The 27,798-nt window shown below is 44.2% G+C and overlaps 1 protein-coding gene across 4 annotated transcripts in view; it reads left to right on the top strand.

The window, feature by feature from the left end:
- Positions 1–25,894, top strand: part of DGKG (diacylglycerol kinase gamma) — a 210,833-nt gene extending 184,939 nt beyond the window's left edge. For 3 of the 4 annotated variants that reach the window (XM_047732347.1, XM_047732341.1, XM_047732335.1), the window contains 4 exons: positions 1,967–2,027; positions 12,588–15,186; positions 25,137–25,279; positions 25,379–25,894. In XM_047732347.1, the coding sequence (XP_047588303.1) occupies positions 1,967–2,027; positions 12,588–12,686 (160 nt within the window). In that variant the 3' untranslated portion in view covers positions 12,687–15,186; positions 25,137–25,279; positions 25,379–25,894. The remainder of the gene's footprint in view (positions 1–1,966; positions 2,028–12,587; positions 15,187–25,136; positions 25,280–25,378) is intronic. The other variant, XM_047732340.1, reaches the window with a different exon arrangement.
- The last annotated feature ends 1,904 nt before the right edge of the window (positions 25,895–27,798 follow it).

Raw genomic sequence — 27,798 nt, 5'->3', positions numbered from 1 at the left:
GTCTAAGAGAGGGCATCCTCTGATTTGGGTTGCTTCTGTTTAGTCAATAAAACTCATCAGATTCTTCTCCACCTGGTTATTTGAGAAGTCTTTATTCCCTTCCTTTTCCCCCATTCAATTTTTACAGTTCAAAGCTTTTAGTGTGCCTTAGGGATCTCCTGGAAGGGCCAGAGTATGCAGACTTCCCAAAGGTATTTGACCACAGAACTCTTTCCTCCCAAAACCCCTTGGGTGAGTGTCCTCAGCACACTTTTTTTTTTTTTTAAAGATTTTATTTATTTATTTGACAGAGAGAGATCACAAGCAGGCAGAGAGGCAGGTAGAGAGAGAGGAGGAAGCAGGCTCCCTGCTGAGCAGAGAGCCCGATGCGGGGCTCGATCCCAGGACCCTGAGATCATGACCTGAGCCGAAGGCAGCGGCTTAACCCACTGAGCCACCCAGGCACCCCCTCAGCACACTTTTAAGAAAGTGCTGCTCTTGGCACTAACCAGTATCTTTCAGAAAGATCCCCAGAGCTGGTTCCCTGACATCCCTTAGCTGAAGTCTATCCCACTAACCCGTTTCTTCATTCCCTCCCTATATTTTCTTTGTCTTTTCCATTATTACTCAGAGCTTTGCTTGTTTTCTTTCTGGGCTGTTGTGCTGGGAGCCTGTTTTCCACATTAATCTCCATACTCCCTTCCTTGTCTATCCTCCATGACTCTGGCACTGAGTAGGTCAAGTCTGTTTGCATGACCAAGCCATAGCTGACACAGATCAGGAGAACATAACGTCTTAGTCCCTGGAGAATCAAAAAAGCCACGTGGAAGAGGGAGGACTTTTTCTTCACATTCAGTAGACCTATTTTCAGATGGAACAGAGGGGGTGAGCCAAGATCCCCATCCTCCTGGGCATTTCCCAGACACCCCCCTCAGCCCCAAGAACCAAAATGCCACTCTCTCCTCTTATGATCGGTTTTATTATTAGGTTTATTATTTTTTATTATTAAATATTCTCAAGATGAGTCAGACAGTGATCAACATTGAAACATAGCCCGTGTCCCTCGTTTTATCATTTCAAAAGCAGGGCAGATGCCAAACCCAGGTGACAGCTTCCCAGCCAGTGGGTGGCAACGGTTTGTTCCCGGCTCACCCGGACCAGAAGCTTCGGAAAGGACTTCCCTTTTCTCCCAAAGGCAATAGAGAACAAATTCACAGCTCTTCCCCAGAAGGAAGTCTAAAGACCTCATCTCTCTCCTTCTAAGAATCCGTATGGCAGAGAAGCCTTGTCCCCAACGAGAAAGCAACACTGTCTTCTCTCCTCTCCTCCTACCATGGGGACGGTATTCGCAATGACCCCATTTCCCAGCTAAGCCAAGTTCATAGTCCATGCAACCACGGAGTGCCCTGCTGTTCAAGACATGAATGAGAGGATAGTTAGGAGCGGGGGCAAGGCAAACACACTCAGACCTGAGCAGTACCTTGCATAAGTTAGAGACATTACTTCATTGACATGGTGCAACCTCTCAGTCAACAGGGAAACCAGGCCTTTTCCCATTTCATAACCTTTCCCATTTCACTGTGGAGTTTCTGGCACAATCTGCAGGCCCTCCGGCTGGTTGTTGACTGAGGGTCTGCTCAGCACTGGCGTTGCCATCCCTGTTGCTGCTGTTTCCCAAACTTCCAGCAGTGGACCTCCCTCCTCACAGCTCACCTAGGACAGTGTTTCTCAAAGTAGGGTCTGAACACCAAAACAACAGAATTGCCCATAGCCTGAGTTGTGACCCCAAGACCTGCCTGGTCAGAATTCCCGAGGTGGGCTCAGAAATCTATTTTTAACAAGCCCTTCAGGGGAGTCTTAGGGAACCACTCCAAGGTGGACAGAGGAGGTCCTCCCACTTCTGTCTCCTTTGTGGGGACCACCCTAAAATTCTTGGACTCCAGAAGCGTCAGAGTTCACTGTGTTCTCTCGGTGCTTGGTATTGCAGGACAAACAAGCTGCTGCCAATGCAAGTGGACGGGGAGCCCTGGATGCAGCCCCCTTGCACGGTGAGTGTCGCCAATCTTTGGGCTAAGGGTGAGAAGCTTTATCTTGGGCCCCTGTGAGGGCACTGGCAGTGGGAAACCGCTGAGTCTCAGAGTTGCCTGGCGTTTGGGGAAATCATCCAGTGCCGCCTGTCTTCCACTTTATTCATCCACCCATTCACGTCCCTGCTGAGACTTCTGAACACCCACTCTGTGCCAGGCACTGTGAGGTACAGGTTCCCAAACCCAATGAGACAAAGACCTGTCCCCTGAAGCGCTCACACGTACAGCTGGCGAATTCCAAGACTTCTCTGCAGTATCCTTGGGCATCTCCTCTTGAGTCATTGCAATGGCAAAGAACTTGGCCCCCCAGAAGGAAATCTGCTCTGTTGATGAATAAGTCTAATTGTTAGAAAGCATCTCCTGTGTAGAAGCCAAATCGGTACCCTGGCGCTGTAATTTCTGCCCAGGCATTGTGACCCCCGGAGCCCAGGGGGTATTGTGGGGGGAGCATACCCCCCGCCACGCACACACTTCACCACCAAGGCATGGACCTGAACTCCCCTCTGCAAGGGGAGACGCTGAGTTCTTGCTCAGCACCCAGCTCTGTGCCTTGTATGGAACAGGGGCACAATGATACTTGCTGAACAGTGAGTAAATGCTGAACAAATGAACAAACAAAAGAAAGGGAACATCCTCCTTCCCCGACTTACCATACTTACAGCAGCCCTCCATTTAGCACAATGATGGGGCCAGGTGTCCTTCCTGCTTAGCTAGAAACCCAGCTAAAAACTCGGTAGTGAAGAGAAACACTGTCTCGGTGTTCGGGGCCAGGGTGCTCCCTGGGCCATTACATTAATATCACCTTCAGTACTGTGGTGACTGTGCAAACCTCCAAAGGCAAAGGCAATGTTCCTAAGCTCCCTCACTTGTGGAGTATTCAAATATCTCAAGAACCTGCTATTTTGAGCCCTCGGAACACCAAGTTTTCTTCTACTAGAGGAAGGGTTTGCATGAGATTTCTACCAGGCCTGAATCGTAGATGTGTTTCCATCACTCTTGGTTCCATGTGACTTCTGTAGATTATAAAACTGGCCCCTAGAGACAGACTCTAGGGATGGCAACTTCTATAAAGGGTATCAAAAGCAGAGATTTTTCTGCAAAACCTTACCTCAATCTTCTGGCTTCTATGAAGACTAAGAAAAAGATGAAAACACACTACAGCAAAAACTAATAATAGCTTACCACTTTGTTAGAATTAGAAAGGATGGAGGAAATTTCTACTACTTATAATTTCGATGGAGCTAAATTGAGAAAAATCTATCCAAACTCCTCTTGTCTTCTAAAAAAAGGCTGGAAGAAATCAAATCCTCTCCCACCTGGCTCAGCAAGATCTGGAAACTGGATTGCCATTTCTCTTTGTGCAAGGACTTGGTTTTGGAAACAGCCCAGTGCTTCTCCTGTCCCCACCCTGACCCTCTCTCCAGGCCACCCTTCAGAGATTTCAGTTCACTGGGAAAACACGAGATGTGACCCAGTGATCTTAAGACACAGTCCGAGGATAGCCGCATGTAAAGATACAGGCATCTGCTCAGGCTCCCATCACAGAAAATCAGATGGAGCGTCTTCAATGACGGAAATGTATTACTGTCCCACCTGTACGCTGGAAGTCTAAGACCAATGTGCTGGCGGGGTTGTCGTGGTATGGCTTCTCTTCCTCACTTGCAGACAGCTGCCTTCTCTCCATGTCCTCACATGGCTTTTTCTCTGTGCGTGCACACTCCTGGTGTCTCTTCTTATAATAAGGATGCCAGCCCTCATGGTGTAGGGCCCCATCTTTCTGACTTTATCTGCCTTTATTACCCCTTAAAGGTCCTGTGTCCAAATATAGTCGCAGTGGGGGTTAAAACTTCCATGTAGGAATTTGGGGGAGACATAATTCAGTGCAGAACAGAAAGTCACCTTCAGCTCGCAATAGTGAAAACAAAAGTACCCTTCCTGAAACATTTTCCTGAAGACATACATCAGCTGGGAAGTAATTCTGAATGAAAGGCTTAATGACAGGACATCGTGACACAAAACAACTTTTGGTAAAAATTGAAACCAGTTAAATTAGAATGAAGGAATGTGGGAGGCATAGTAAAAAAAAAAATTAAAAAATAAGTAAAAATTTTAAAAAATAAATAATTTTTAACAATTAAAAATAAGAGGGGATAGTAAAAATATAGTGAAATTTTTCATTGTCTGTCTTCACTTTGATAATGAAAAAGCATAAACCAGGAGAAAATTTGAATAATTAGATAATCACTAGTGAAATAAAAAACAGAGTGCACACCTTTCAAATCTTGGAGGCTTTAAATTTCATGAACCCTATCAATGTCAAACCAGATAGAACGCAAATCACAAGCAAACATTTTAATTTTTTCAAGTTTTCATTTTAATTCCAGTTAGGTAACATACAATGTTATATTAGTTTCAGCTGTACAATATAGTGATCCAACAATTCCATACACCACCCTAACAATAACAAACAAACTTTAAATAAAAATGTTCAGGTAAGATGAAAGAGGTTAAGGCTAACCTCTTAAGGCTAATTTTAAAAATTAAAATCCAATGATGTGTTTCTTGTAAGAGAAGCAAAAGGACATATATATCTTTTTATTTTATCTTTTATCAAGCATAGAGAAATCAAAAGTAAAAAATGATATGATTAATTATATTAATTTTAGGCAAACTAACCTTCCAACATGCCAAAAGCATGGAGTGGAATAAGAAGGTCACTTTTCGTTTGATAAAAGGTACACTCATTTCTGAGAGGTAGTAGTCATAAAATTATAGGTGTGCAATAACAGAATCAAAATATAGGGGCGCCTGGGTGGCTCAGTGGGTTAAGCCGCTGCCTTCGGCTCAGGTCATGATCTCGGAGTCCTGGGATCGAGCCCCGCATCGGGCTCTCTGCTCAGCGGGGAGCCTGCTTCCTCCTCTCTCTCTACCTGCCTCTCTGCCTGCTTGTGATCTCTCTCTGTCAAAAAAAAAAAAAAAAAAATCTTTAAAAATATATACTGGGAAAAACAGGATGAATATATATTCCAAGGAAAAGAATAGATACAAAAGACGAAGTTGACAGAGATACAAGTATTAAGAGGCTTTAAAATATTTCTTTCTGCCTTTGAGGTCAAGAAGCAAAAATAAACAAAATCACAACATGGATAAGATAACTCTATAACCTATAAACAAATTAAATATCTCAGTTTTTTTCAAGGATCCAGAGCGTATTTACTAAAATAGATCTTAAACTAGTTCACAAAGAAGAAAATCTATATAAAGCCAGAGGGAAAAATCATAAAGGTTATTTTATTTGATCATAAGGCAACAAACCCAGAAATTAATAGTAGAAGGTTAAATGAATAAACAAGCAGAATCCAATCACTTGGAGGTTTTTAAATCTCCTAAAGAACAGTAGATCCAAAGGGAGATCAAAACAATCACAGACTATTCCAAAAATAATAAAAATCAGAAGGTTCTTATTGAAAAACTGCAGAATATAGCCTGAACTGTATTTGGAAGTAAATTCAAAGTGTCATATACTTTCATCATTTAAAAAGGGGAAACATGTAATGAATAATTGCAAAATTAGAACAACAGTAAAACAAACTGAGAAGCAGAAGGAAGAAAATGGTAAGGCTAAGGAAGAAATTACATAATTAGGAAACAGGAAAATCGAGAACCTGTTCTTTAAACATGTCAAATATTTAAAAGCCTAATTTTAAAAACAAAAAAATAAAAATCAGAGACCTTAAAATATAAAATATATACTGTAATAAAATATAAGTATAAATGTGATGGTTTCATTTAATTATAAGACATATCTTGATTCTAATAAATTTGACCATCTCATGAAAATTCTAGGTAACTTCTAATGAAAGAGAAAATACCTTCAAGGAATTACATCCAAAATGATCTTAAAACAGATGGTCATACTGGTGAGTTCTTCCATACTATTGGGAAATAAATATTCATCTAAACTCTTCTGAATTATAAACAAAAAAAGGAAGCCACCTGATCCATTTCATGAAATTAGGACAGCTACAAAACTACACAGAAATTATGATTTTTTAAAAGATTTGTTCATTTATTTTGGAGAGATAAAGCATGAGCAGGGAGAGAGGGAGAGGAAGAGAGTCTCAAGCAGACTCCATGCTGAACATGGAGCCTAACTCAGGCCTCAGTTCACAACCCAGAAATCATGACCTGAGGTGAAATCAGGAGTCTGATGCTTAACTGGCTGAGCCACCCAGGTGCTCCCATTTTTTTTTTAAGATTTTATTTATTTATTTTGAGAGCAGGAAGATGGGTACAGGGAGAGAGAGAGACAATCTCCAGCAGACACCCCATTGAGTGTGGAGCCTGACACGGGATTCAGCCTCATGACCCTCAGATCATGACCTGAGCAGAAACCAAGAATGAGACACTTAACTGACGGAGCCACCCTGGCACCCCAAAATTGTGATTTTTAAAGAAAAAAACTCTTAGGACACTAAGACCAGAAAAATACTCAAAATATCCCTCAAAATAAGAAAAAAAAAGTATTCTAAGCAAATAATAAATATTTTATTTAATACTAAAAAACTAGCAGAATTCTCATTAAAATCCTGGGCGAGACCTGTACGCTAATACCATTTGTAAGTTTTAGCCAATGCCATATAAACAACACAGAAAAAAAAGTAGCCATTTAGAAAAGAGTCAAAATTGTCATTATTTGCAGATACTATGATTATGTATATAGAAAGCTAATGGAATCAACTGAAAATTCCAAAGATTAAATTATTTCAGTGAAGCTCTATAGAAAGATAGACAGAAGTTAATAGCCTTTGTATATTTCAACACTAACTAATTAGAAGAAGATAATAGAAAAAATTAAAGTATCATAATAGGAACAATCAAAACCAAAATATTAAACTGAATTGTGAAGAAAAAATTTAAACTAATAAGACTTAACCAATATAAAAAAATATATATAGATATATTTGAATTTTAAAACATCCCATGTTTCTAAATAGGGATCCCAACCAAAAACCCAATGCAATTATTTTTTTTAACTTGACAAAACAATACAGTAGTTAAGGTGTTTTATGAAAGAGCTGTGAGGAAGGACTTGCCACAAGGTATTAAAATAGAGAGCCACAATACTTGGCATGATATTGAATAGATAAATCAGTAGTACAGAAGAAAGCCCTAAGAAATCCTAGTATATATAAAGCCTATTAAAAAAGAAGAAAGAACATAAGTTAATTTGAAAAGAATGGGCTCTTTAATATAGAGTATCAAAGAAATTGCCAATTTGGGAAAATGTCATTATATACCGAAACCTCTTACCTCCAACTATACTCCAAAAACAAAATCAGAAATGAATTATTTAACAATTAATTAATTAAAAATTAGGACTACCTAGGGGGGAACATAGATGACTATAATCACACTGTGAGCATGGACTTTCTGAGAAAAAGGCGACACATTTGACTGCTAGCATGTTGAAGTCTACAAGTCAAGAGTCAACGTAGAAATTGTAAAGGCCAAGGTCAAGATGTGTGCAACAGCTATCTCAGATCAGGTTCATTCCCACAGTGTCTAAAGAGCTCTTAGAAACCAGGAGAAGAGGTAACAATGCAATAGTGAGCAGACAGTTCACCGAAGTAATACCGTGGACATCCAAAGCCATGAAATATTACTTAATATCTTAAGTTAAGGAAAAAGGGGGAAAGAATTTCAGATTGAAATCGTGAGAAAACCATGCCATGTTTCACTTGTCAAAGTAGCATAATTTCTTCTCCTTTTTAAAATAATATTCATTGCTGTCGAGGTGTATAAGTGGTGAGATAAGAGCATAAACCAGAGGGGCACCTGGATGGCTTAGTCAGTTGAGCCTCCGACTCTTGATTTCGGCTGTGGTCGTGATCTCAGGTCCTGATTCCGGGGTCCCACCTGCAGCTCTGCGCTCAGCAGGAAGTCTGCTTGGGATTCTTTCCCTCTGCCCCTCCCACAACTCGCATGTGTACGCGTACTTGCTCTCTTGCTCTCTCTCTCTCTCAAATAAGTAAGTCTTTAAAAAAAAAAAAAAGGTACAACCAGAAAGCCATTCTGGAAAACACTGGGAGCCATATATCAAGAAGAACCTTACAAATATTAATATACATTGATCCAGTTCATTTCCTTTGACCCTTAAAATTTTGTTCATTGTTCTTTTAGAAATTTATTTTAAATAAAATATAGGTTATCAGTGAAAAAAATGGCAGAAAAACCCAACATTTAAGGAAAGGGTTAAGTAAGCTATGTGAGATTCATCAAATAGAATAATTTTCTGTCATTGAAAGCCATGTTAATTAATATCTAATGACATCAGAAACATTTATAAAAGAACACTAATGAAAACAGATTAATCAGAAAACAGATTAAGAAGCTGATTTCAGGGCATCTGGGTGGCTCAGTGGGTTAAAGCCTCTGCCTTTGGCTCAGGTCATGATCCCAGGGTCCTGAGATGGAGTCCCGCATCAGGCTCTCTGCTTAGCAGGGAGCCTGCTTCCTCTTCTCTCTCTCTCTGCCTGCCTCTCTGCCTACTTGTGATCTCTGTCTGTCAAATAAATAAAATCTTAAAAAAAAAAAGAAGAAGCTGATTTCAAGGTATTAAAAACATATAAACATACAAATAAACCAAAAAATATATATAAATACCTAAAAGTTAACTGCAATTACCTCTAGGTGATTTTTAAAATTTTTCCTTATTTCCCAAATTCTCAAAAAGGAGCATATTTTTTTATACCTATAAATTTATGTATATAAGGATTGTATTATTAAGAAAACTTGCCTTGTGCTTACAGCACAGTCAGATGACTTTTCATGTTTTATCATCAGCTAGGCAGTATAATTTGAGGCTTAAAATTAAGAATATTCCCCTGCAGTTAGGATCTCAAAGTGGAAAGGGATTCCAGTTATCTAGTCCAGTGAATCCCAAACTTAAGTGTGTGTCCAAATAACCTGAAAGGCTTTTAAAATACGGGTTGCTGGGTTACTGATTCAGTAATTCTGGATGCATGAGAATCTGCCTTTCTGACAAGTTCCCAAGAGATGCTGATTCTGTTGGTGTAGGGACCATACCTGGAGAACAAATAATCTAGTCAAATTCCCTGACTTATCAATAATCCCAGATTTCTCCTCCACCACTGGCAAACCCAACTGTCCAGCTATATCTGAAAGTCTCTGGTGGCAAGAAACCCTCTCGTGAAGCAGGGCATCCATCCAAAGAACTTAGACAGCAAAGACCTAAAAAGATTGTACCGGCGCTGTCCCATCTCCCCGAGGCTTGCTTTAAGCAGGAGTGTTTCCCAAATGACTTGGGAAGGGTCCACGCTTATAGTTACTGGCCATTTTGCAGGACATCATCAGAGTCATCTGCCCAGAGGGGGCAACGTTCAGGAAGGAGTCCCTCAGTCTATTGCTTCTCTTGGAGTAATAAAAATGTGTTGATTTGCCGGAAATGGCCCCCAAAACAAACTCAACACTCAGCACTAGTAAAATTTTAAAATGTACTCCATTCTAAAAGGGAAATTACATGCTGCAGTGGTTTTGTGAATTTTGAGCTATCACACAAGAGCCTATGAGGGTTCTCTCCCTCATAGAGCAGAAAACTAAGAAAATGGGGCTGCTATTCTCAGTGCTTGTTCCAGAATGTTGTAAATCTCTTGAAAGGTCTTTAAGAAAATCATAAAGACCTCAGTTAATTGCCTGACCAGCCCAATTAGCAGAGAAATTTGGGTTCTAATTACAAAGATATGGGATGTTGTCTTTCCATCCGGGGGGTTAAAAAGGCAAGCTCCACCATGTCCAGCTACCTCCAATGGGCTCTGAACTAGTTAACCCACTAGTTAGCCTCTCCCAAATGGGGGAGAAGGGGATAAAAGACTGACATCTCTTTGACTCAAAAATATAATCTACTCCTTACCTTCAGTTATCTATAGCACTGGACTCCATAGACCACATCAAAAGCTCATGTTAGCCAGCCTCTCCAAACTCCTACCCCATCCCATCAAGACCTTTGTCAAAACTGCTGAAAAACCAAATGGGAGATCTGAATTTCACTTCCTCCTCTTTGCCCTGGAGGTGCTAACAAGCAAATAAATTGCTCAGCTAGAGAAAGAAAAAGGAGAAGTAAGGGTCTTCCATCATCCAAAAAAAAAAAAAAAAAAAAAAATGGGCTCTATCAGCGGGAAATGTAGGCAGTATATCAGCTGCCCCTGTCTGTCCCAAACATAGCCATCTCCACTACCAGGACATCCTTTCTCACTCCTGGGTCGTGCTCACCCATCAGTACTTCCACGGCCCGTGCTGTCAAAAGGCCGTGCGCTGGTTCAGGGAGTAGCGTCATGAAGAAGATCAGTCTTTCCTCACAGGGGCTCTGGTGCCCAGGAATGAGAAAAGTCTCACCACAACACAAGGACATGTGCCACAAGTCACTCTAGTCCATTAGTGCTCAATCACATGACACAGACAAGCTCCGTCAGAGTCCCTCGTCTATGCCTTACTTCTGTGAATTCTGGAATAAACATAATGCCCATCATAAGGCCCATAACACAAAATGGTACTTGATATATTCTTGGTTTGCTCTTCTGGGGACTGCCACAAAACAGAAAGATGTCCTCCCCTTCTGGAGGTCCTGGGTGGTGAAAACCAACATTAAGAGCCATTTGCAGCTTCCATCACCCAAGTTATGCTAATTCTCCACAATGTCTTTTGGTTTATCCTTGTCTTTCCATATCCTGAGGACTTCTAAATTTAAACCTGGCTCGCCGTAGTACCCTTTTAGCCAGAGTCTCCCCCACTCCAACTTACCCTGACAAGAGCTGTGGAATAATTTCCCTGGAACTCTTTTCTTCATCATGTCTTTATTCTCCAATTTAAAAGTTATCATGGCTCCCTATGACCTCATATTAAACCCGGCCTCTGCCATATTCCCTTTAAAACCCTAGACTAACCACCCCACCTGCATCCCTACCTCATCTCTCATCCTTTGCCCTGAACCCAACCAGTTCATATGTGGCCCTTCCACCTGGTGCCTTCCCTTTCTCTTTTCACCAGTACATCTCCTTCCCTTCCTTTTAGCTCTTAAAACTCTTCCTCAGTTGCTCCATTCAGACTCTTCTCCTTCCTTACCTAACTTCTTTTTGACCCCACTTGGTTTATCCCTATATTAATTCAAACTTGTGGATGGGTCTCTCTCTTCAAGAGTTCCTCTTTGGTTCTCTGTGGCCACACTGCCATTTCCAATGACATAGAAACCACGAGAATGAGCTCATAGATGGCTTCTCTTGACATACATCTTTCTCCTTCACCTCCAGTGTAAGATAACAATTACTCAACTAACCATTACATTCCATTTCACAGTTCACAGTAGGCTTTCATGGACAGCCTCCCATTGGATCTTCACAACAACTTTGTGAGGAAAACAGGACAGATGTTACTACCCTCATTTTACAGTTCAGCAGGCATGGCTTTGAAGGTTAAATGATTCGTCCAGAGTCTCACAGCAAAGAAGCAGGAGATCAGGGACCCAAACCCAGTTCCTTGAATCCTGAGTGCCTTGTTCCCACATCATCTTCCTACTCTGGACATGTGTCACACTTGATAAATGCTGATGGACTGATAATGCAGATTAGTAATGTGCAGTGTCATCAGGCCACATTCAAATAGGGATTTAGCATTCTGAAGCCATGCCCTGAGGATACGTTTGGGAAGAAAGACAAAAATGAGAATTCACCAGTGTCTTTCACTTCCAACTGACTTAAAGTCTGTAGGAGAAAAAAAAACTCGTAAAACCTAAAATTAAAAGAAGAAGAAGAAGGAGAAGAAGAAGAAGAAAGAAGAAGAAGAAGAAGAAGAAGAAGAAGAAGAAGAAGAAGAAGAAGAAGAAGAAGCAGCGTTTAAAAAGAAAGTTGGTTTTTTCCTGGAAAGCTAAGAAAAGAGGAAACACCTAAGGGACTCACTTGAAACCTTCCACATGATGTGGCTCGGGTCAGATGTCAGACTAAAGCCTCTAGGTTGACTTGAAGTTGACTGGCTAATATCTGTGCACCGCCTGGTGCAGTGGAAGTGAGGAGTCTAAGAGCTGTACTGTAGCTGTTCTTCCCTCTCTGTGGGACCTTAGGCTAATCCAAGGCTCATTTAGAGCCTTGGGCTTCCATTCCTTTATCTGTCCTGCAGAGAGGTTGAATGAGATGGTCCCTGAGATCTCCTCCGGCTGTGACATTTTGAGAATCTATGAATAGCAAGGACACAAGACAGGTGCGAGCTGATCACCACGTGGGAAGCTCACACCTGTCTCTCCCCAGTGTTTCCGCCCCTCACTTCCAGCAGTGCCAAACTCCAGGCCCAGTGAGGGTCCAGTTGCCAATTTTGAAGCTGTTCAAGGACAGTCGTCCTTCTGCATGGGGCTCCTTCCAACCCAAAGCTGGCCTTCCTTCCATCCTCTGCAACTCCCTCATAAGTTACTGGGATTTGCATGCCACTAATTCATTTATGCCTCTTTGCTTTTAGATTAAAATTACTCACAAGAATCAAGCGCCTATGATGATGGGCCCTCCCCAGAAGAGCAGCTTCTTTTCACTGAGGAGGAAGAGCCGTTCAAAAGACTAAACAATACGCCAAATGCCAGTTAAACCAAGAGAGAAAACAAGAGACTGTAATACACACAAACACACACACACACACGCACACACACGCACACAGGCACACTCATCTCTAACCAGTGGAAGCAAAGCCACCCATCAGGAAGAAATCTTCATCTTGCCCTACATTCTCTCTGCTTCAACAATGGACACACCCCAACAGAGCCAGCACCAACAGAAAATTCTGAATGGACTTAGGGCCCACCAGGGTGTGGTTGGCTCATACAGCAACCTCCACATTCCCAGAAGGCCATGAGTGGGACTTTCTGAGACTGAAGGAGAAATCCCCCTTTCTTCCCACCAGTCCTGCAAGTTCCCTCATGGACGCTCGTAAGAAGCAGGCTGCAGGTTTCCTGCCTAAGTTGAGATCGGATGCGGCCAAGGGAAAGAGCTCCCATTCCAGAGAATTTACACAAAGGTCCCTCTGTACAGAGACAGACGGCCTCCAGCTCTCAGAGCATAACCCTTGGCAGGGCTCAGCAAGCTCACGTTGGTTTCTTAGTCGTCCTTCAAGCGGCAACTTCTCCCTGAACTTGCTGAGGAGGCAGAAAGGCTGTGGAAAGCTGTGTTTCCATTCTTGGTTCTCCACACTGTCAGTGGGCACTTGTTATTTTCCCAAAGCTTTCTCCTGGTGGCTGTGTGTTTGTTTAGAGACGGCTCCAAGAGCCCCCAGAGCTGCCTTCACAGCACACCTTAGATGTGGTATTTATTTTCTTAGTTCTGTGAACACCTGGGAGGGAAAGCAGAGAAACTGGGATTTATTTTTCAAATTGGTGTCATAATATTGTGTAAAAAGGGAAGAAAAAAAAAAAAACCACCCCCAGTTTCTTTCTTTTTCAAGCCAAAACGTGTTTCCTGTTTGAGTTCCAAGCCCTGGTGGCAGACTATTCCTGAAGGCAGAGAAGAGGATAAGGAAGGGCCTTTTGCTCAGAAGACCAGGAGACAAACCATCAGGTGGTTCCCACCTGCCTCTTTGTACCTATGACTCCCAGAGCCTGGCCTGAGGGCTCTTCTGATGGTCTTATGTGTGTACATATATGTAGCATATATATATTTAATGACGGACTTTTCCTGATTGGGGGGGGGGAATATTTGTAGACTAGGAACAGAAAAAGAAAAAGAAGGTTTTTACTCCCCCATTCCACCATTTCATTGTTAAGACATTTCCCCATGGCGATCATGAGACTTAAGGGAAATGAAAGTAGCTTCTTATCATAAAGAGACTAAGAATTCCTATTCTGGATTCTCAAAACAGCCATGAAAGATATGCTGTACAGAATTTACTCTCCCAATTGCCAGAGATAGCAAGTCTCAGGAAAGTTAAGAGACTTGTCCATGGTATCTTAACTAATGTGGTTTGGGAGTAGGTGCCACTAAGAGGATATTTATTAGAGGAAAGAACCCACACATCTTAGAATAGGGTCATTTCTGGTCACAGAGAAATTATTCCATTCGAATCCAGGTTTCCAGGGAAGAGTGAATGTGTAGCACATGTGTGGATGGGATAGGCCCACACAAGGAAATGAGTGCCGCATGATGCTTCCCAGAGATGCTCTCTGGCCTGAACTGGTAAGAAGTTGGTCTGGATTGAAGGCACTAGACAGATCATGAGATTAAACTCTCCACATGTCAACTCATCATGGTCATGATGGCCTCTTAGTCTGGAAATGCCTCTGGCTGTAGGGATGACCTCAGTTGGAGACTCGCGAGAAGGACCAAGGCACCTTCTGCAAGGTGCTACCAGCCAGTTCCGGGAGGGGTCCTAGCAGAGCTCAGTGGGCTTCATGCAGTTGGTGCCAGCATTATCCTCCTTTCCCCGAGGGCAACTCTGTGTAGAGCATTTGCCTTGGCACCTTTGCTCCATTGGACTTCCATCCCCTCTGAGTTGTCTTCAGAGGACACGTGGCCCCACTCAACATCACTCCACTGAACTCTTTCTAATCTCCTTGCACTGAGTCAGGAGCTTCGCACAAGGAAGGGAAATTAAGATTGTGTGTACACACCGATCCTAACTCTGAAGGAAGCAATCATCTAGGACCACCCTGCTGGATGCAACAGCGCGAAATAGTGGGTGAGGGGACAACCAGGCCACCTGAAGAATGTCTTGAATGATGGGATCCTTGGTGACGGGACGGACCAGCATGCTCCAGAATAACAACAGGTACTATCTTGGAAGCCACTTGACTTTGAAACAGAGGCAGATTCGGATTTGAGGTCACTGATTCGGAGAGATTTACAGCAGTTTTTGTGTGTTTCGACCCTGATCCCCCAAGATTGAGGCTGTTGAGACGTGGCACTGTGGACAGGTGAAACTGAGTCTCAGAGATTCACAAGTCAGAGTGGCCCCTGCCTGTTCTAGTCTGGTGCCCAGGACTTGGAGTGTTGCCTGAGAGACATGTCGCAAGGCCCCCCTAGAGCCACAGAGTATAACAAGGCAGTGGAATAGTACTTCCAGTTTGGTAACCTCAGTAAGTCTAGTGTTGTTGTTTAGTGTGCTATCGCAACTCATCCCTTAACTACTGTGACCGTGGTTTCTTCTGGCAGAGTACTTCACCACAGTGGGCCTCCCAGCAATCTCAGAGGTTGGTGGACAAGGTATTAATATCCCGATGTTAATAATGAGACGGTGAAGCTTAATGAGGGTTCGGTGACTTCTCAAAGTCACACAGGAAATCAGGGCAGAATCCAGTCCCTTAGTCTTCATCCTGTTCTGATTGTAACCATGCCACAGACTTGTTCCCACCCACCCCACGGCTCTACCCCACCAGCAATAAAAATAATGAAACAGAAAGTCTTCAATACATTGTGTTGCCCCTGGACTATTCAGCTGAGAGTTGCATCTCATTATGGCTTGGTCTTTGTGGATTTCCTCCAATGAGTTGAGAATGGAGATAGGCTTAGTAGAATGATTATATTTCAGGTCAGAGACCAGCTCCTCTCAAGATAGTTCTTTCCACAGATGGAAAAGATATGTTAAAATTGCCAAATAAATTAGGAAATACTTGGCAGAATCTGGAAGAGCCTCCAGACTGGCGTTACATAACATGCATATACATTATACATATGCACATTATATAAGGTGACATAGTACTTAATGTGCTGTATATATTATGCAAATTACATATTTGTGAGTAATCATGATAAATATAGAGACCCACTAATCACTTTTTTACACATACTCAGTGACAGATTAGGAAGTTACTTTGCCAGAGAGTCTTAAAACTTACTCTCTCCTGCTGCTTTGGTTCCAATTCCTGACAAAAATAATTGCATCAACTTCTCCCATCTCTAGCCCCCTCTCCTCTTGGCCAAAATCCTCAGTTACCTCCTGTCCCAGCTAGGTTGTACCTTCCGTGGAACACACCACAATTGTGTTCATAAAAATAGAATCATGGGGTTGGGAAGGATCTAGACTTCCAGATTCCCCTACGTCCCAGGCCTGCACCTTAACATCCCTAGTCAAGTGGGTGCCTCATGTTAATATCAAGGGGAGAGGGAAGGGAGGAAGAGTCTACCAACCCTCCAAGGAAAGAAACTTCATAGTGTTCCTTGGCCACCAGTTTCCAGGATCCAACAATAACCAATCAGGAAGTTATTTCAAATGTCTAAGTCTCCACAGCATATCTGAGACCATAATTTCCTAAGACATGTTTCACAAAATGCTAGTAGCCATAAAATGCTCCATGAAAACAGAGCTATTTGATCAAGTACCAGCTCCCTTTCTAGGAGAGACATAGAAAGACTTAACTCTAAGAATTCACAGTAAAGAATTATAGGGCCCTTTATTTGTTTGCCAACATCTATAGATTAGAAATACTACTTTATGCCCACCATTTCTTCTTTCTGTTCTCAGTAAAGACAGGGACACACAAGTAACCATCCTTAGCAATAATATTCCAAAAAGTACTTCTCTAGGACAAGGAGTCTCCAGTCTTTTTTTTTTTTTTTAAAGATTTTACTTATTTATTTGACAGAGAGAGAGAGAGAGAGAGATCACAAGTAGGCAGAGAGGCAGGCAGAGAGAGAGAGGGAGAAGCAGGCTCCCCGCTGAGCAGAAAGCCCGATGTGGGGCTTGATCCCAGGACCCTGGGATCATGACCTGAGCCGAAGGCAGAGGCTTTAACCCACTGAGCCACCCAGACGCCCCAAGGAGTCTCCAGTCTTAAGACACTCTTTAGTTTCTTCTAAGTGACTATTTAACTATTTTTATTTTTCCCCTCTACATGCCTTAAAGCAAGAATTAAGATTCTGGACTCTTTGCCCCCTGGGGGTTTGGGGTGGGGAAGGAGGGATTGGGGACACTTCATAGCTGCCGGGGGTCAGACTTCATCTGTGTAGCTCCAGAGAACAGAACCAGGTCTAAACAGCACAGTTCTAGAGAGGTTGATTTGTATTCAATGTAATGCCTGCTTTTTGAACTGGCCAAATAGGGAAGGGGTTGCCTTCCAGGGGAGTGAACAGTTATCCGCTCTTAGGGAAAGGGTCTTGACCTGGTTGGGTGGGGAACAAGCAATGATCAATCTACCTTGTCCAACAAGGTATTGAAACTGTTTTTGTCAGCAATAATGTTAAATCAGTATCTGTTACTTCCTTTTGAAAGGGTTACCTCAGTATCCCCTGTTCTCTGAAAGAATGAAAATGACTCCCAGAGACATTTCTGGATCAGTGGGTACTAACCAGATAAACCACACCTAATACATGGCAGGGTTGACCAGAATCGTTGACATCCTCCACAGACAGCTAGTGGTGGTGATCTCCCCTCAGTAGCTTAGAGAGTTAAAGGAATGAGGTTGAGTATTTAGACAAAAAGAGGTCCTGCCTTTCTATTGGGGTCCATATTGTCAGTGTGGAACTCTTCTAGTCACAAATATCAGACCTGCATCTGGTTTGCAATAACAAGGAAAAAGAAACCATCCCACATCTCAAATATCAATCAAGTTTTAGATAAAACAAGAGAGCAGAATTGTATAGAATTTTACATGGAGCCATTGTTTGTAGCTCACCTTGATGTCCCATCATGGTGGAGTATGTCTTTCAACTTTCTGCTACAGAGAGAAAACAGGAAAAGGATACAGGAAATGGAATTCCCATTTATTGCTTACTGGATACAAGGCACCATGTCAAGGTCTTTTCATGTGCTGTCCCATTTAATCCTCAGAACAGCCTATGATATGGGCATTGTACTTATTTCACAGATAAAGGAATTGGTGCATTGAAAGGTAAAGTACCTTGTCCAAGGTCAAAAAGATAGTAAGTAGTAACAGCTAAGACTTGACGTGGATTTGTCTCACCAGAAATGAATGCTTTTACTACTATACTTCAGTGCTTTTAACATTCTCGTCTGTTCCCAACCCTACTATCATTGTGGGTGAGGTTACATGGCGCTGGCAAATTGATCTATCAGGTCTACCTCTGTATAGCCATCTAACCACGTTCCTTCTAAAGAACTTCCAGTGCTTGTTCATATTTAAACTCAACAGCCTCCATGGACAGCTGGAACCCCAAACCTCAACTTTGCAATCAGATTGGCAGCAAAAACTTAATCTTCAATGTTTCAAATTCTAGTGGAATGGGACTCGTCTCCCAGGGCTCCCTAATAGATTTTCTGTTCAATTCCGTGGGTGGGAGAGCAGCAAGCAGCCTTCTCAGACATAAACGCCATGGTCAACGGTGACTGGCCTGCACGGGGAAGGAGGGCTGGTGTTGTTGAAGGGAGCCTCCAGCAAGAAGGCTCTGCATGTGCTCCTCATTAGTGATAGGCGTGGGCTGGGCCATCTGTATTCCGCAGGAGAACAGAATGGCAGGCTGCCTTTCAGATGCCAAGAGAAGCTATCTAATGGGAAGATCCAGAGAGCTCAAAAAGCAGACAGGCCTCTTTCCTCATGGGGATCTCTGTGGGAAACCAGGGACACAGAGAACCAAGGGGTTTGGGAAATTAACGGTTTAACCTGCTGGGCGTCCACGCTGGCCACCACTTCATTCTTCATGCCTGTGGGGCAGAATGGCAAGCTGAGCCCTGCGGCCTTATCGGCTCGCTCAGCTCCCTTAAATGGAGCCCACGTTATCCTGAGATCTGTGGCTGCGGTGACAGGTGCATTACAGCAAGCCACCAGAGTTTGCAGGGAAGCCTTCAAGTCTCCCAAGGACCAGGAAGCCCTGCAGCTAGGAGAGACCATATGATTGGATGCTCAGCACAGATTCTAGAGAAATAATCAGAAAACATGAGGACAACTCTAAATGCTCCAAATGAGGAAAACGCAAGTTGGAAGTAAAGAAGAGAACGTATAACCCAGTACCAAGCATGTAGTAGGTAATGAGTAAATATTTCTTAAGTGAATGAATAGCTAAACTGGGTATCTGCCCCTCTATCCTGGAATGGGTAGGGGAAGGGGAGGTAGAGGCAATGAAAGCTTTTTAACTAACAACTTGGGAACTTGAAACCACAGGATGTAGAGGGAGCTCATGGGGGCCTCTAACTACCCAGACATCTGTTGAGTGATGGACACAGCTAAATATGGATCATCAAAGGGCTTTCTAGGTCACATGGAGGGCAGTTGCATGATTCAGAAAAAAATGAAATTCAACTTGGACAGAAAGATAGAAATATTTGCAATCTACTTCTTAGCCATCGGGTCAGAATGGACAAAGACTAAAAAAGGCAGCAAAAGTGTAGTTACAACACAGTAAGAGATCAGCATAATAAGGTACAGATTCAAGAGATGAAAAGACAACTGGAGAACGGGTTTTTTGGGTTTTTTTTTTTTTTTTTAGATTTATTTGGGCAAGGGAACTGAGCACTATAGTTCAAAAATGAAAGAAAGGACCGACAGATCTTTTTTTTTTTTTTTCCTTAAGGCAGCTTAAAGTTGAGTTAATTGGAAGATGGACATGTCCAGGCATTAATGAAATTGCTAGTAAATAACTATCATTTATTGTGTGGTCCCAAATCTATTACTTTGATGACCACTGTTAAATATCACAGGCACTCTAATGAAGTTGGTGGCATATGGTTCCCTACTTAACAGACAAGGAAACTGAGGAACAGAGCAAATCTCCCCGTGGCAGATCTGTCAGTATCCCTCTTCAAAACCAGGCCTGTGCCTGCAGGGCCATTGCTGATTCCTCAGAGCTCCAAGCACCAGGGTAGGGATTTACTACCCCAAACCAAGCCCATGTGCACAACTCACTGACTTCCGCGTCAAACCCAAAACCCGAGTCCACAAAGCTGGAGTGGGAAACAGCCGCAGAGGCCCATGGAGGAGGAGCGGATCTGGGCTGTGGAAGGTGCGTGCGCACCGTACCCTCCTTTCTTCTTAGGCCCTCTCTCCAAGGCGCCAGCTGGGCCTGGTCCTAGGACCTTGCTCAGACGGCAGACAGTCAACAATGGCAGCTGGTAAAGAACTCACCAGATCAGGGTGTTCATATAGTATGAAAGATCACCTTAAAGGATACAGAGACCATATTAAGGACCAGAAGAAAGCGAAATGAGGTCAGGAAGTCAAACATCTGAATTCAGTAACAAATACGTAAAGGTGGAACAGAGTTCCAAAACATCCTTTTAAAAATCTTTTGGGTAAATCATAATTTGAGGTAAAAAGACTGCTTCTAGAATGATGCAAAAAATTTTTTTGAACTTTTTCCTTAACAAAAAACCCCAAAAAATCCTTTTAAAAATGAAAACTTAACAAGAATTACAAGTTGAGGGGTAGTGAAGTACTTTTTTTCCTTAGACAAGACAAAATGAAATTAATTTCTAAACTTCACAATGTAAATGACAATCCAGAAAAAGACTCCGGAGAGTGTGCATTTTCTGTTGAGTAGTTTCAAAATAATTAATGAATTTTTTTGGTCTTTTTTTATTTTTTAAGAAAACTGGTACCAATTGGTTACCAGAAAATGGCATGATCTTCAAGAAAAGAAAAATTTTCTTAGTAAATATTTCCTGTTTCCCTGAGTCTCTGAGGTAAAAGAACTGAGAACTAACTAGATCTTTTTTTTTTTTTTAAGATTTTATTTATTTATTTGACAGAGAGAGCTCACAAGTAGACGGAGAGGCAGGCAGAGAGAGAGAGAGAGAGAGGGAAGCAGGCTCCCTGCTGAGCAGAGAGCCCGATGCGGGACTCCATCCCAGGACCCTGAGATCATGACCTGAGCCGAAGGCAGCGGCTTAACCCACTGAGCCACCCAGGCGCCCCCTAACTAGATCTTTTAACTCAGAGCAACGAATGTCCATGGAAGGGATGAATAACAGAGGATATTATTAAATTGCTGTTTGAGGTTTTCTATCATCATACTCTGTTACCACCAGGCATGTCAGTAATGATAAAAAAGGATAAATATAAAATGATAAAAAATGATAATGATTAAAAAATGATAAAAAGGATAAAGTAATCCCACCTCCCTCCCTCTTCCTGTCAGACGCTTAAAGCTTACCGCCACGGCCATCCAGGTTAAATATACTTCCTTGAATTAGAATATCTGCGAATAATCTCTTTTTATTATGGAAATTTTCAAACATACAGAAAAGCAGAGCCATGAGTATAATGAGAACATATATACCTGTCACTCAGATTCAGCAGTCGTTACCATCTTCCCATATGTTTTGTTTTTTTTTACTGAAGTATTTTAAAGTAAATTACAGATGTCATGACATCTCACACCAAAATACTTATGCATATATCATTATAGGGGATCCTTCCTTATGTGGGAAAGGCACTGCTTATGAGCTCTCATAAGCTCGGTCATTTCTCAGTCCCAAATAGAAGTTAATCAGGACATCACTCTAACAATTAATGAGGAGTAAGTTTTGGGTGGAACCCAAGGAAGGTCTTAGCTGTATTTAGAACATTCCTGATTGATATAGAGAGAGGAAAGGCAACAGCACATTAACTAAATTCTCAAAAGACACGAAGCGGGGAATGGGGAAGTCTTACACACTAATGATGCCAGAGAGAAAACACAAAGCACTTGTGTGGAGGTAGAAATTTACATGAATACTGCATGTTCTTATTTTTTGAAAGAAAAATAGTTTAAAACGTTGGTAATGACGGAATGACTGGGCACAGGTAAAACAGTAGAACATCCTATCAGCAGATTCCTTTAATCATAGAAAAGACCGTTGTGGTTTTTGCCCCGACCATGTGATGAGCATGGCACTAGACCTGGCGGGGCGGCGGGTGGCGGTAAGCTGCTGAGATGCACAGACAGGTCCTCCCCCTCCACTGGGGCACAACTGAACCGGAAGTACATCAACTCCCAGGAGAACATCTGGGAAGCTCGGTTGAGAAGCGCTGGCTCACTTAGGCAGGGTAAGATAGCATCTTCAGTAGGCACACTTGCTCTGTGCTTCCTTGCTGGGGTCAGGGCAGACTAACTGCAAATGTTGTGGACAAGATGGCAGGCAAGGTGGTTGGGTAGTTTGCTTGCAAAAGTCTGCCGGCTCGGTGATTCTGCCGAACAAAAGAGAAGCAGGCAGAATGAGTGACAGCAGGTTCCAGAATGTTCAGCCTGTCTCTGTCAATAAATGAAATTCATTTCCTATTCAAAACAGCCTAGGTGGCCTCAACAACTGGAGATCAAGGCCTGATACCCAGTCTGTGGCTGGTGGACCTAACTGAGCACCCATTTGGCTTTCCACGCATCCAATGGAAAAGCTTCCTTATCCATACCCTCAGGGCACTTCTACCTCTTGAAGAAGCACCCCACCCCACTACCCCCTCCCCCCACACCATGGGGTTCATAAGAACAAGCACCACCTTCTTTCTCCATGACATTGCTGCCATAAGGAAGGCAAGTCTCTGTTGACTGATTTGGCGATGAAAATCCTTTCCACCCTCCAGAGAGTAGGAATGTGTTTTCTTCCCAGAGCGCCCCCTCTTTGGAAGCACACAGTCTCTCCTGAGCTCCCTCCTCCAGCCTCACCCCGGGCCTCCGAAGCCCAAGCCCAGGATCCGCTGATGGGTAAGAAAACACATGAGCTCATTGGAGCTTATATAAGAGCTCTTGGCAGGCCTTCCCCAGGAGCATGCTCGCATTTGCCTTGTCTAGGCAATGTGATTTTTCTCTTCTCTATCTCCTCAGAACAGAGAGGCTGATTTGTACTCCTGTTCAGTAGTGGTTTTGTAGCAGGGAGAAGGAAGCGCAGTGTTGCTTCCCAAATCCCAGTGATTCAAATTGGTGGAGTTTTCCCGAGGGGCAGAAATAGTATTTAAAGGACGGAATCCACCGGCATGTGTCAAGCCCCTTCACACTGGCTCTATCCCTTCTCTCAGCTTCTGTCTCTGCGGAGCCCATATGCATTCAGTCACCCCGGAGGAGCAGTGAGAGCCGTAAGGGCCGAAGCTGCCTTGACATCTCAGAGGACTCCCTGTCTGATGTCCCTTCTGAGATGTTTGCGAGCAAGGTCTAGGGCAGAGAGAGACAAAATAAAATGGAAATCCTCCTCTTCCTCCAGAGGAAGAAACAGAACATTTATGGAGGTCTTTCAAGTGTTCCCATTGCAGAAAATTGATCCTGCCTCCGATGACTTGGTGACAACTCCCTTCCTCTCCCAGAGGCCGTTGTCTTGAGGGAGGAAAGAAACTCTTGGGGAATTTGGGGGAACTGCACTGTGGAAAGTCAAAGAGAAGGGGGGAGAGAGAGAGAGAGAAAGGGAAGGCCATGAAACCAACGTCCAAAGTCAGGGAATGTTTTACAGAGCTCCCAAGAGAAGGGGCTTGGTTCTTCTCCTGCCACTGAGAGAAGAAAAGGAGGGGGAGGAGTGGGTGCCCTTGGCAGTGATGGGCTCCCTTCTGCCCCCAGTCACTCCAGGCCTGGGCAGCTCAGGGCAGTGTCAGACAGACAGAGAAGCTCAGCCTGGGCCTCCTCATTCTCCTCCTTGAGCCTCACAGGCCATGACCCAGGGTGCTTTGTACCCATAGGCAAGTGGGGATATGCCCTCTTCTTCCTCTGCTCCTCTCCTGGGGCCAGCGCCATTTCCTGCCTGGCACCAAGGAGTGGTAGGGACATGGGCAAGTGTCAGATTATGTCTCAGCTTCCCCACCTGTCAGATGGGGCCAGAGAGGGTGGTTCATACATTTGTTCATTTATCCATCAATAAATATTGTGTTGGGCGCCTGGGTGGCTCAGTGGGTTAAGCCGCTGCCTTCGGCTCAGGTCATGATCTCAGGGTCCTGGGATCGAGTCCTGCATCGGGCTCTCTGCTCGGCAGAGATCCTGCTTCCCTCTCTCTCTCTCTGCCTGCCTCTCTGCCTGCTTGTGATCTCTCTCTGTCAAATAAATAAATAAAATCTTTAAAAAAAAATAAAATAAATATTGTGTTATTAACCAATGTCTGTTTGCCAGGCACTAGAAGGGTCCTTAACCTGTTTCAACACAGTTCTCTTGCCTTTTCTCCACCATTTCCCATTGCGTTCTGCTTTTCCCAACTTCCATCCACCCCCAATGCCTACTTCTTCCACTTTTTCTTCTTTTATTCTTGTGATGTTTCTCTTCCCTTTTCTCCCGTGATGCTATTTTTAGAGTTTTCATACATAAAATCAGAGGATCACAGGGATCTTAAGGGGACACTTGCCCACTTTGTTATCTCCAGGCAAGGCTGTGCTGAAAAAGCCCAGGGAAGATCAGAGAACATAGTCCAGAGCTTGATTTCAGGATGTAATTTGAGTGTCTCACAGCTTCTCCCATCCAGAAATTATCTCCCATGTCTAACTGAAACCCCTCTGTTCGGTACTACACTTCTTTTTCTCTTTCCCTTTTGAGTCACATCTCAGGCATAGAGCACCTTTGTGGATATAGAACCATTGGGAAGTTTAACGAGAGCACCATAGCTGAACATCCCAGACCAGAGGGTATTAGCTTCAGTATGAAAACAACAGAATCAGGAGCAAAGGGAGGACCAGAGGCCAGGGCAGGGAGGTGGGTTTGACTTCTCTGAAATCAACAAAAACAGACTAAGCAATAACCCACAAGCGTAATCCTACTGGAGTCGCCATTTTGGATCAAGTATCTCAATTAATACAAAAAGTCCACTGAGCAGAAAGTTCGAGAATCAGCCCCCTGTTGCTGGAAAGGCTCTCCCTTCGATGTCCTCGAGTTCAGCCTTGCACGCTGAGGTGGTAGGCAGTGGAGTACAAAGTCTGTGGTCTGTTGATTGTAGCTGAGTTTCAAATGGGCATCATCCAACCTTGGTTCCAATGTGACCATATACAGAATTCCTTTCCAAAGCCATTTTTCCCAGCCTCTGGGAAGGAGGCAAGCCAGGTCTACCCTTGGACAGGGCCTGATGGCCCTTTTGGATCTGTGTGAACCTGCCGAGATGGCTCACACTCTTGATGGAGGCCGTGTGCCTAGAGAGTAGGTCACCGGGCAAGGAGGCAGATTGTAAAACCTACAGAATGTTCTTTCTTCCTTTCTTCAGATGGCAAGAGGCAGGAGATCCAACTAAAAAGAAGAGGGTCTAATGGCAAGTTGCTGACCCAGCTTCTAGCACAGCTGCCCTCTTGCACAGAATGGGAACAAGTAACCTTTTGTACCTCTCTGTACCATCAGCCTCTACTCCTGGTAGGTATCTCTGGGCAAGTGTTATTGTTAGCCAGTAAGCATAGTCCCAAAGAAGCCACTGCTAGAGGGGTTCTGACAGATGCTTTTCTCTCTCTGCAGGAAACAAGTTAGACCTTTCTATCTGGGAAAAGTCTGGCCACTGTTCTGTACAGGCTGCTGGGGAAGGAGCCATCCCACGTGCCAGGACGATCTGAGAGATGAAACCCTGCCTGGGAAACAAGAGCAACATGGGGAGTGGGCCACAGTGCTGTCTCAGTCACGTGGCCTTGGACATGTCCTTCTGGGACCTCTCTTTCTCCATCTATCAAACAAGGGGGCTCTAAAGACTTTCCCTTTTCAACGATCTTGCCTTTACCTGGAGTAAACACTGCGGCCATAGGAGAGGGGGCAGGGTCCTTGTTCTTCTGGGTCTTCCACCAGGCCCAAGGCTTCCCCCAGCCCTGCTACCCTGGAGGGCTACCCTTAGCCCTTTAAAGAATCTTCCCTTCCCTCTTAAGGATTGATCATGCTCAGAAATCCAGCTGATTTGGGGGACCAACATGAAAAAAAACAACAACAACACCTTACAAAGAAACTTTTTGAGAAGCCCTCCACGTTTACACACACACACACAGACATATACAAACACACATACTCGATCCCTGACGTGTAAACATTTTCCCTTCTGTGGCTCAAACCTATTTTACCCTTTCTCATTGCTCGTGTGTTCGGAGAGACTCCATTCCCACCCGTGACAAAGCACCATTTCCTTTTAGAGAACTTAGCTAGACCTCAGTGTTTGGGGGTCACCCTGGGCATAGGTTGAAGCTAAGGGTCCTAACACACCTCACCTGTGGTGTGACCCATAATCACAGACTCTGCCTGCCGAGACCGAGGCAGTGACTGGCTGGCACAGTGCCAGGGTCCAGATCCTTTGCTCCTTACTCGTCCATCTCCACTGCCTCCTCCGCCCGTAGATATGCTTCTCTGTCACGGTGGTTGCCTGCTCCATCCTGCCTGTCCTCCTGCCAGAGTGCCGTGGACTTCTGTAATGTACTGTGTGTATGTGTGTCTTCCCTCTGCGGTTTACTACAAATAAACATGACAGTGGACAGCTGACCCCTGACCTCCTGGTGGTTTCTTTTCAAGTCATTGCTCGAGACATCAGGATCGGCCGATCAGCCACAGGGCGCTGGCGACAAGCAGGCTCCTCTACACTGTTCCGCGGCCTTTCACCGGTGCCCACTCCCAGGGGTTGCACTGATAGGCCAGGACTGGGAAGAAGGGAAAATCTCTGTTGCCCCTTTCCTGGTGTTGCAGGATGGGGAGAGGAAGCTGAAAATCCTATTAAATAAGCCTTTATTAGACATTTCAAAGTCTTCATTTCATTGATATGTGAAAACTCCCCTATGAAGCAATGAGCCATTTTACAGATTAGGAAACCGAGGCTCAGAAAGGGTCATTAACTTGCTCAACAAGTAACATAATAAGTATCTCAGTTCTTCTCTCAAATCCCCAAATTCTCGCTCTTTCCTTTAAACCAGTATTTCTCCAAGGGGTGGGGGGCAGGGACTGCTAACATCAGAAACACCTGAGGTCTGGATCTGGGGCCCTTTCAGACCTCCTGAATCCTGGGCTCTAAGAGTAGGACCCTCGAATCTGGGTCGGTCTATAGACCCTCACACCCACCGCGCCACAACCTGCGGGGAGGGCAGGACCCATCTGGGAGGACTGAGCCAAGCCAGCGTTTCAGGAAAGCTCAGAGACCAGAGCCTGTGGAAGAACACCGTGAGACAGGAGAGACACAGAGAGGAGACAGATGTGGGAAGAAGCGAGGCTGTGGACTGCACATCAGAGTGGGCTGACCCCTCACCCCAGAACAGAGATGCCAACAACAGGTCCATCAGCTCAGCTCTAGGCTGAGCCGTCTGCAGCCAAGGGTTCCAAGTCACACCCAGGCAGGGTGAGGCAAGGAGGTGGGGGCTCAACCTGGCAGCCTACAAGATAGGGGCCTACAATGGTGCGGCAGCTTCCGGAGGAGGAGGCCATGGTTGCCCAGCGGCTGGTCATCGGCCTCTGCTGCCTTTGCAACCCCCATTGCCCTGGCCAGCCTGGCTGGCATGACTGGCCAGTCTCAGGAGCCAAAGAGCCATTGTCGTTGCCTCTCCAGGTTCTTCCTGCCACAAGTAACCAACAGTGTTCCAAAAGACCCAGAACTCAGGTCCTGAAGTCTGTCTTCTCGGGGTCCCTGCTGTCATCCTCAGGGCTGGGCAAGGACTCTGGCCTCAGGGAACCTCACCAAAATGTTACTCACTCCTACCCACTCCCTCCCCTTTCCACCTGGATCTGCCGAATTCTATTTTGTGCCCTGGAGTCTAGGTGGAGGTTTCTGAAATGACGGTGCTGGTGTTTGAGGTGGGGCGCTGTGAGGTGGAGGCATCATTGCTACTGAGGACAGGACAAAATTCTGGAAATAGCTCCACGGCCACTCAACTGGGGACATTTGGCTACAGTCTCACCCGCCCCGCTATAACACTTAC

Source organism: Lutra lutra, chromosome 1, assembly GCF_902655055.1.
Source record: "Lutra lutra chromosome 1, mLutLut1.2, whole genome shotgun sequence".
In the NCBI taxonomy this organism is placed as follows: domain Eukaryota; kingdom Metazoa; phylum Chordata; class Mammalia; order Carnivora; family Mustelidae; genus Lutra; species Lutra lutra.
Note: the sequence above shows the minus strand (reverse complement) of the source record. Positions and strands in the feature narration are given on the sequence as shown.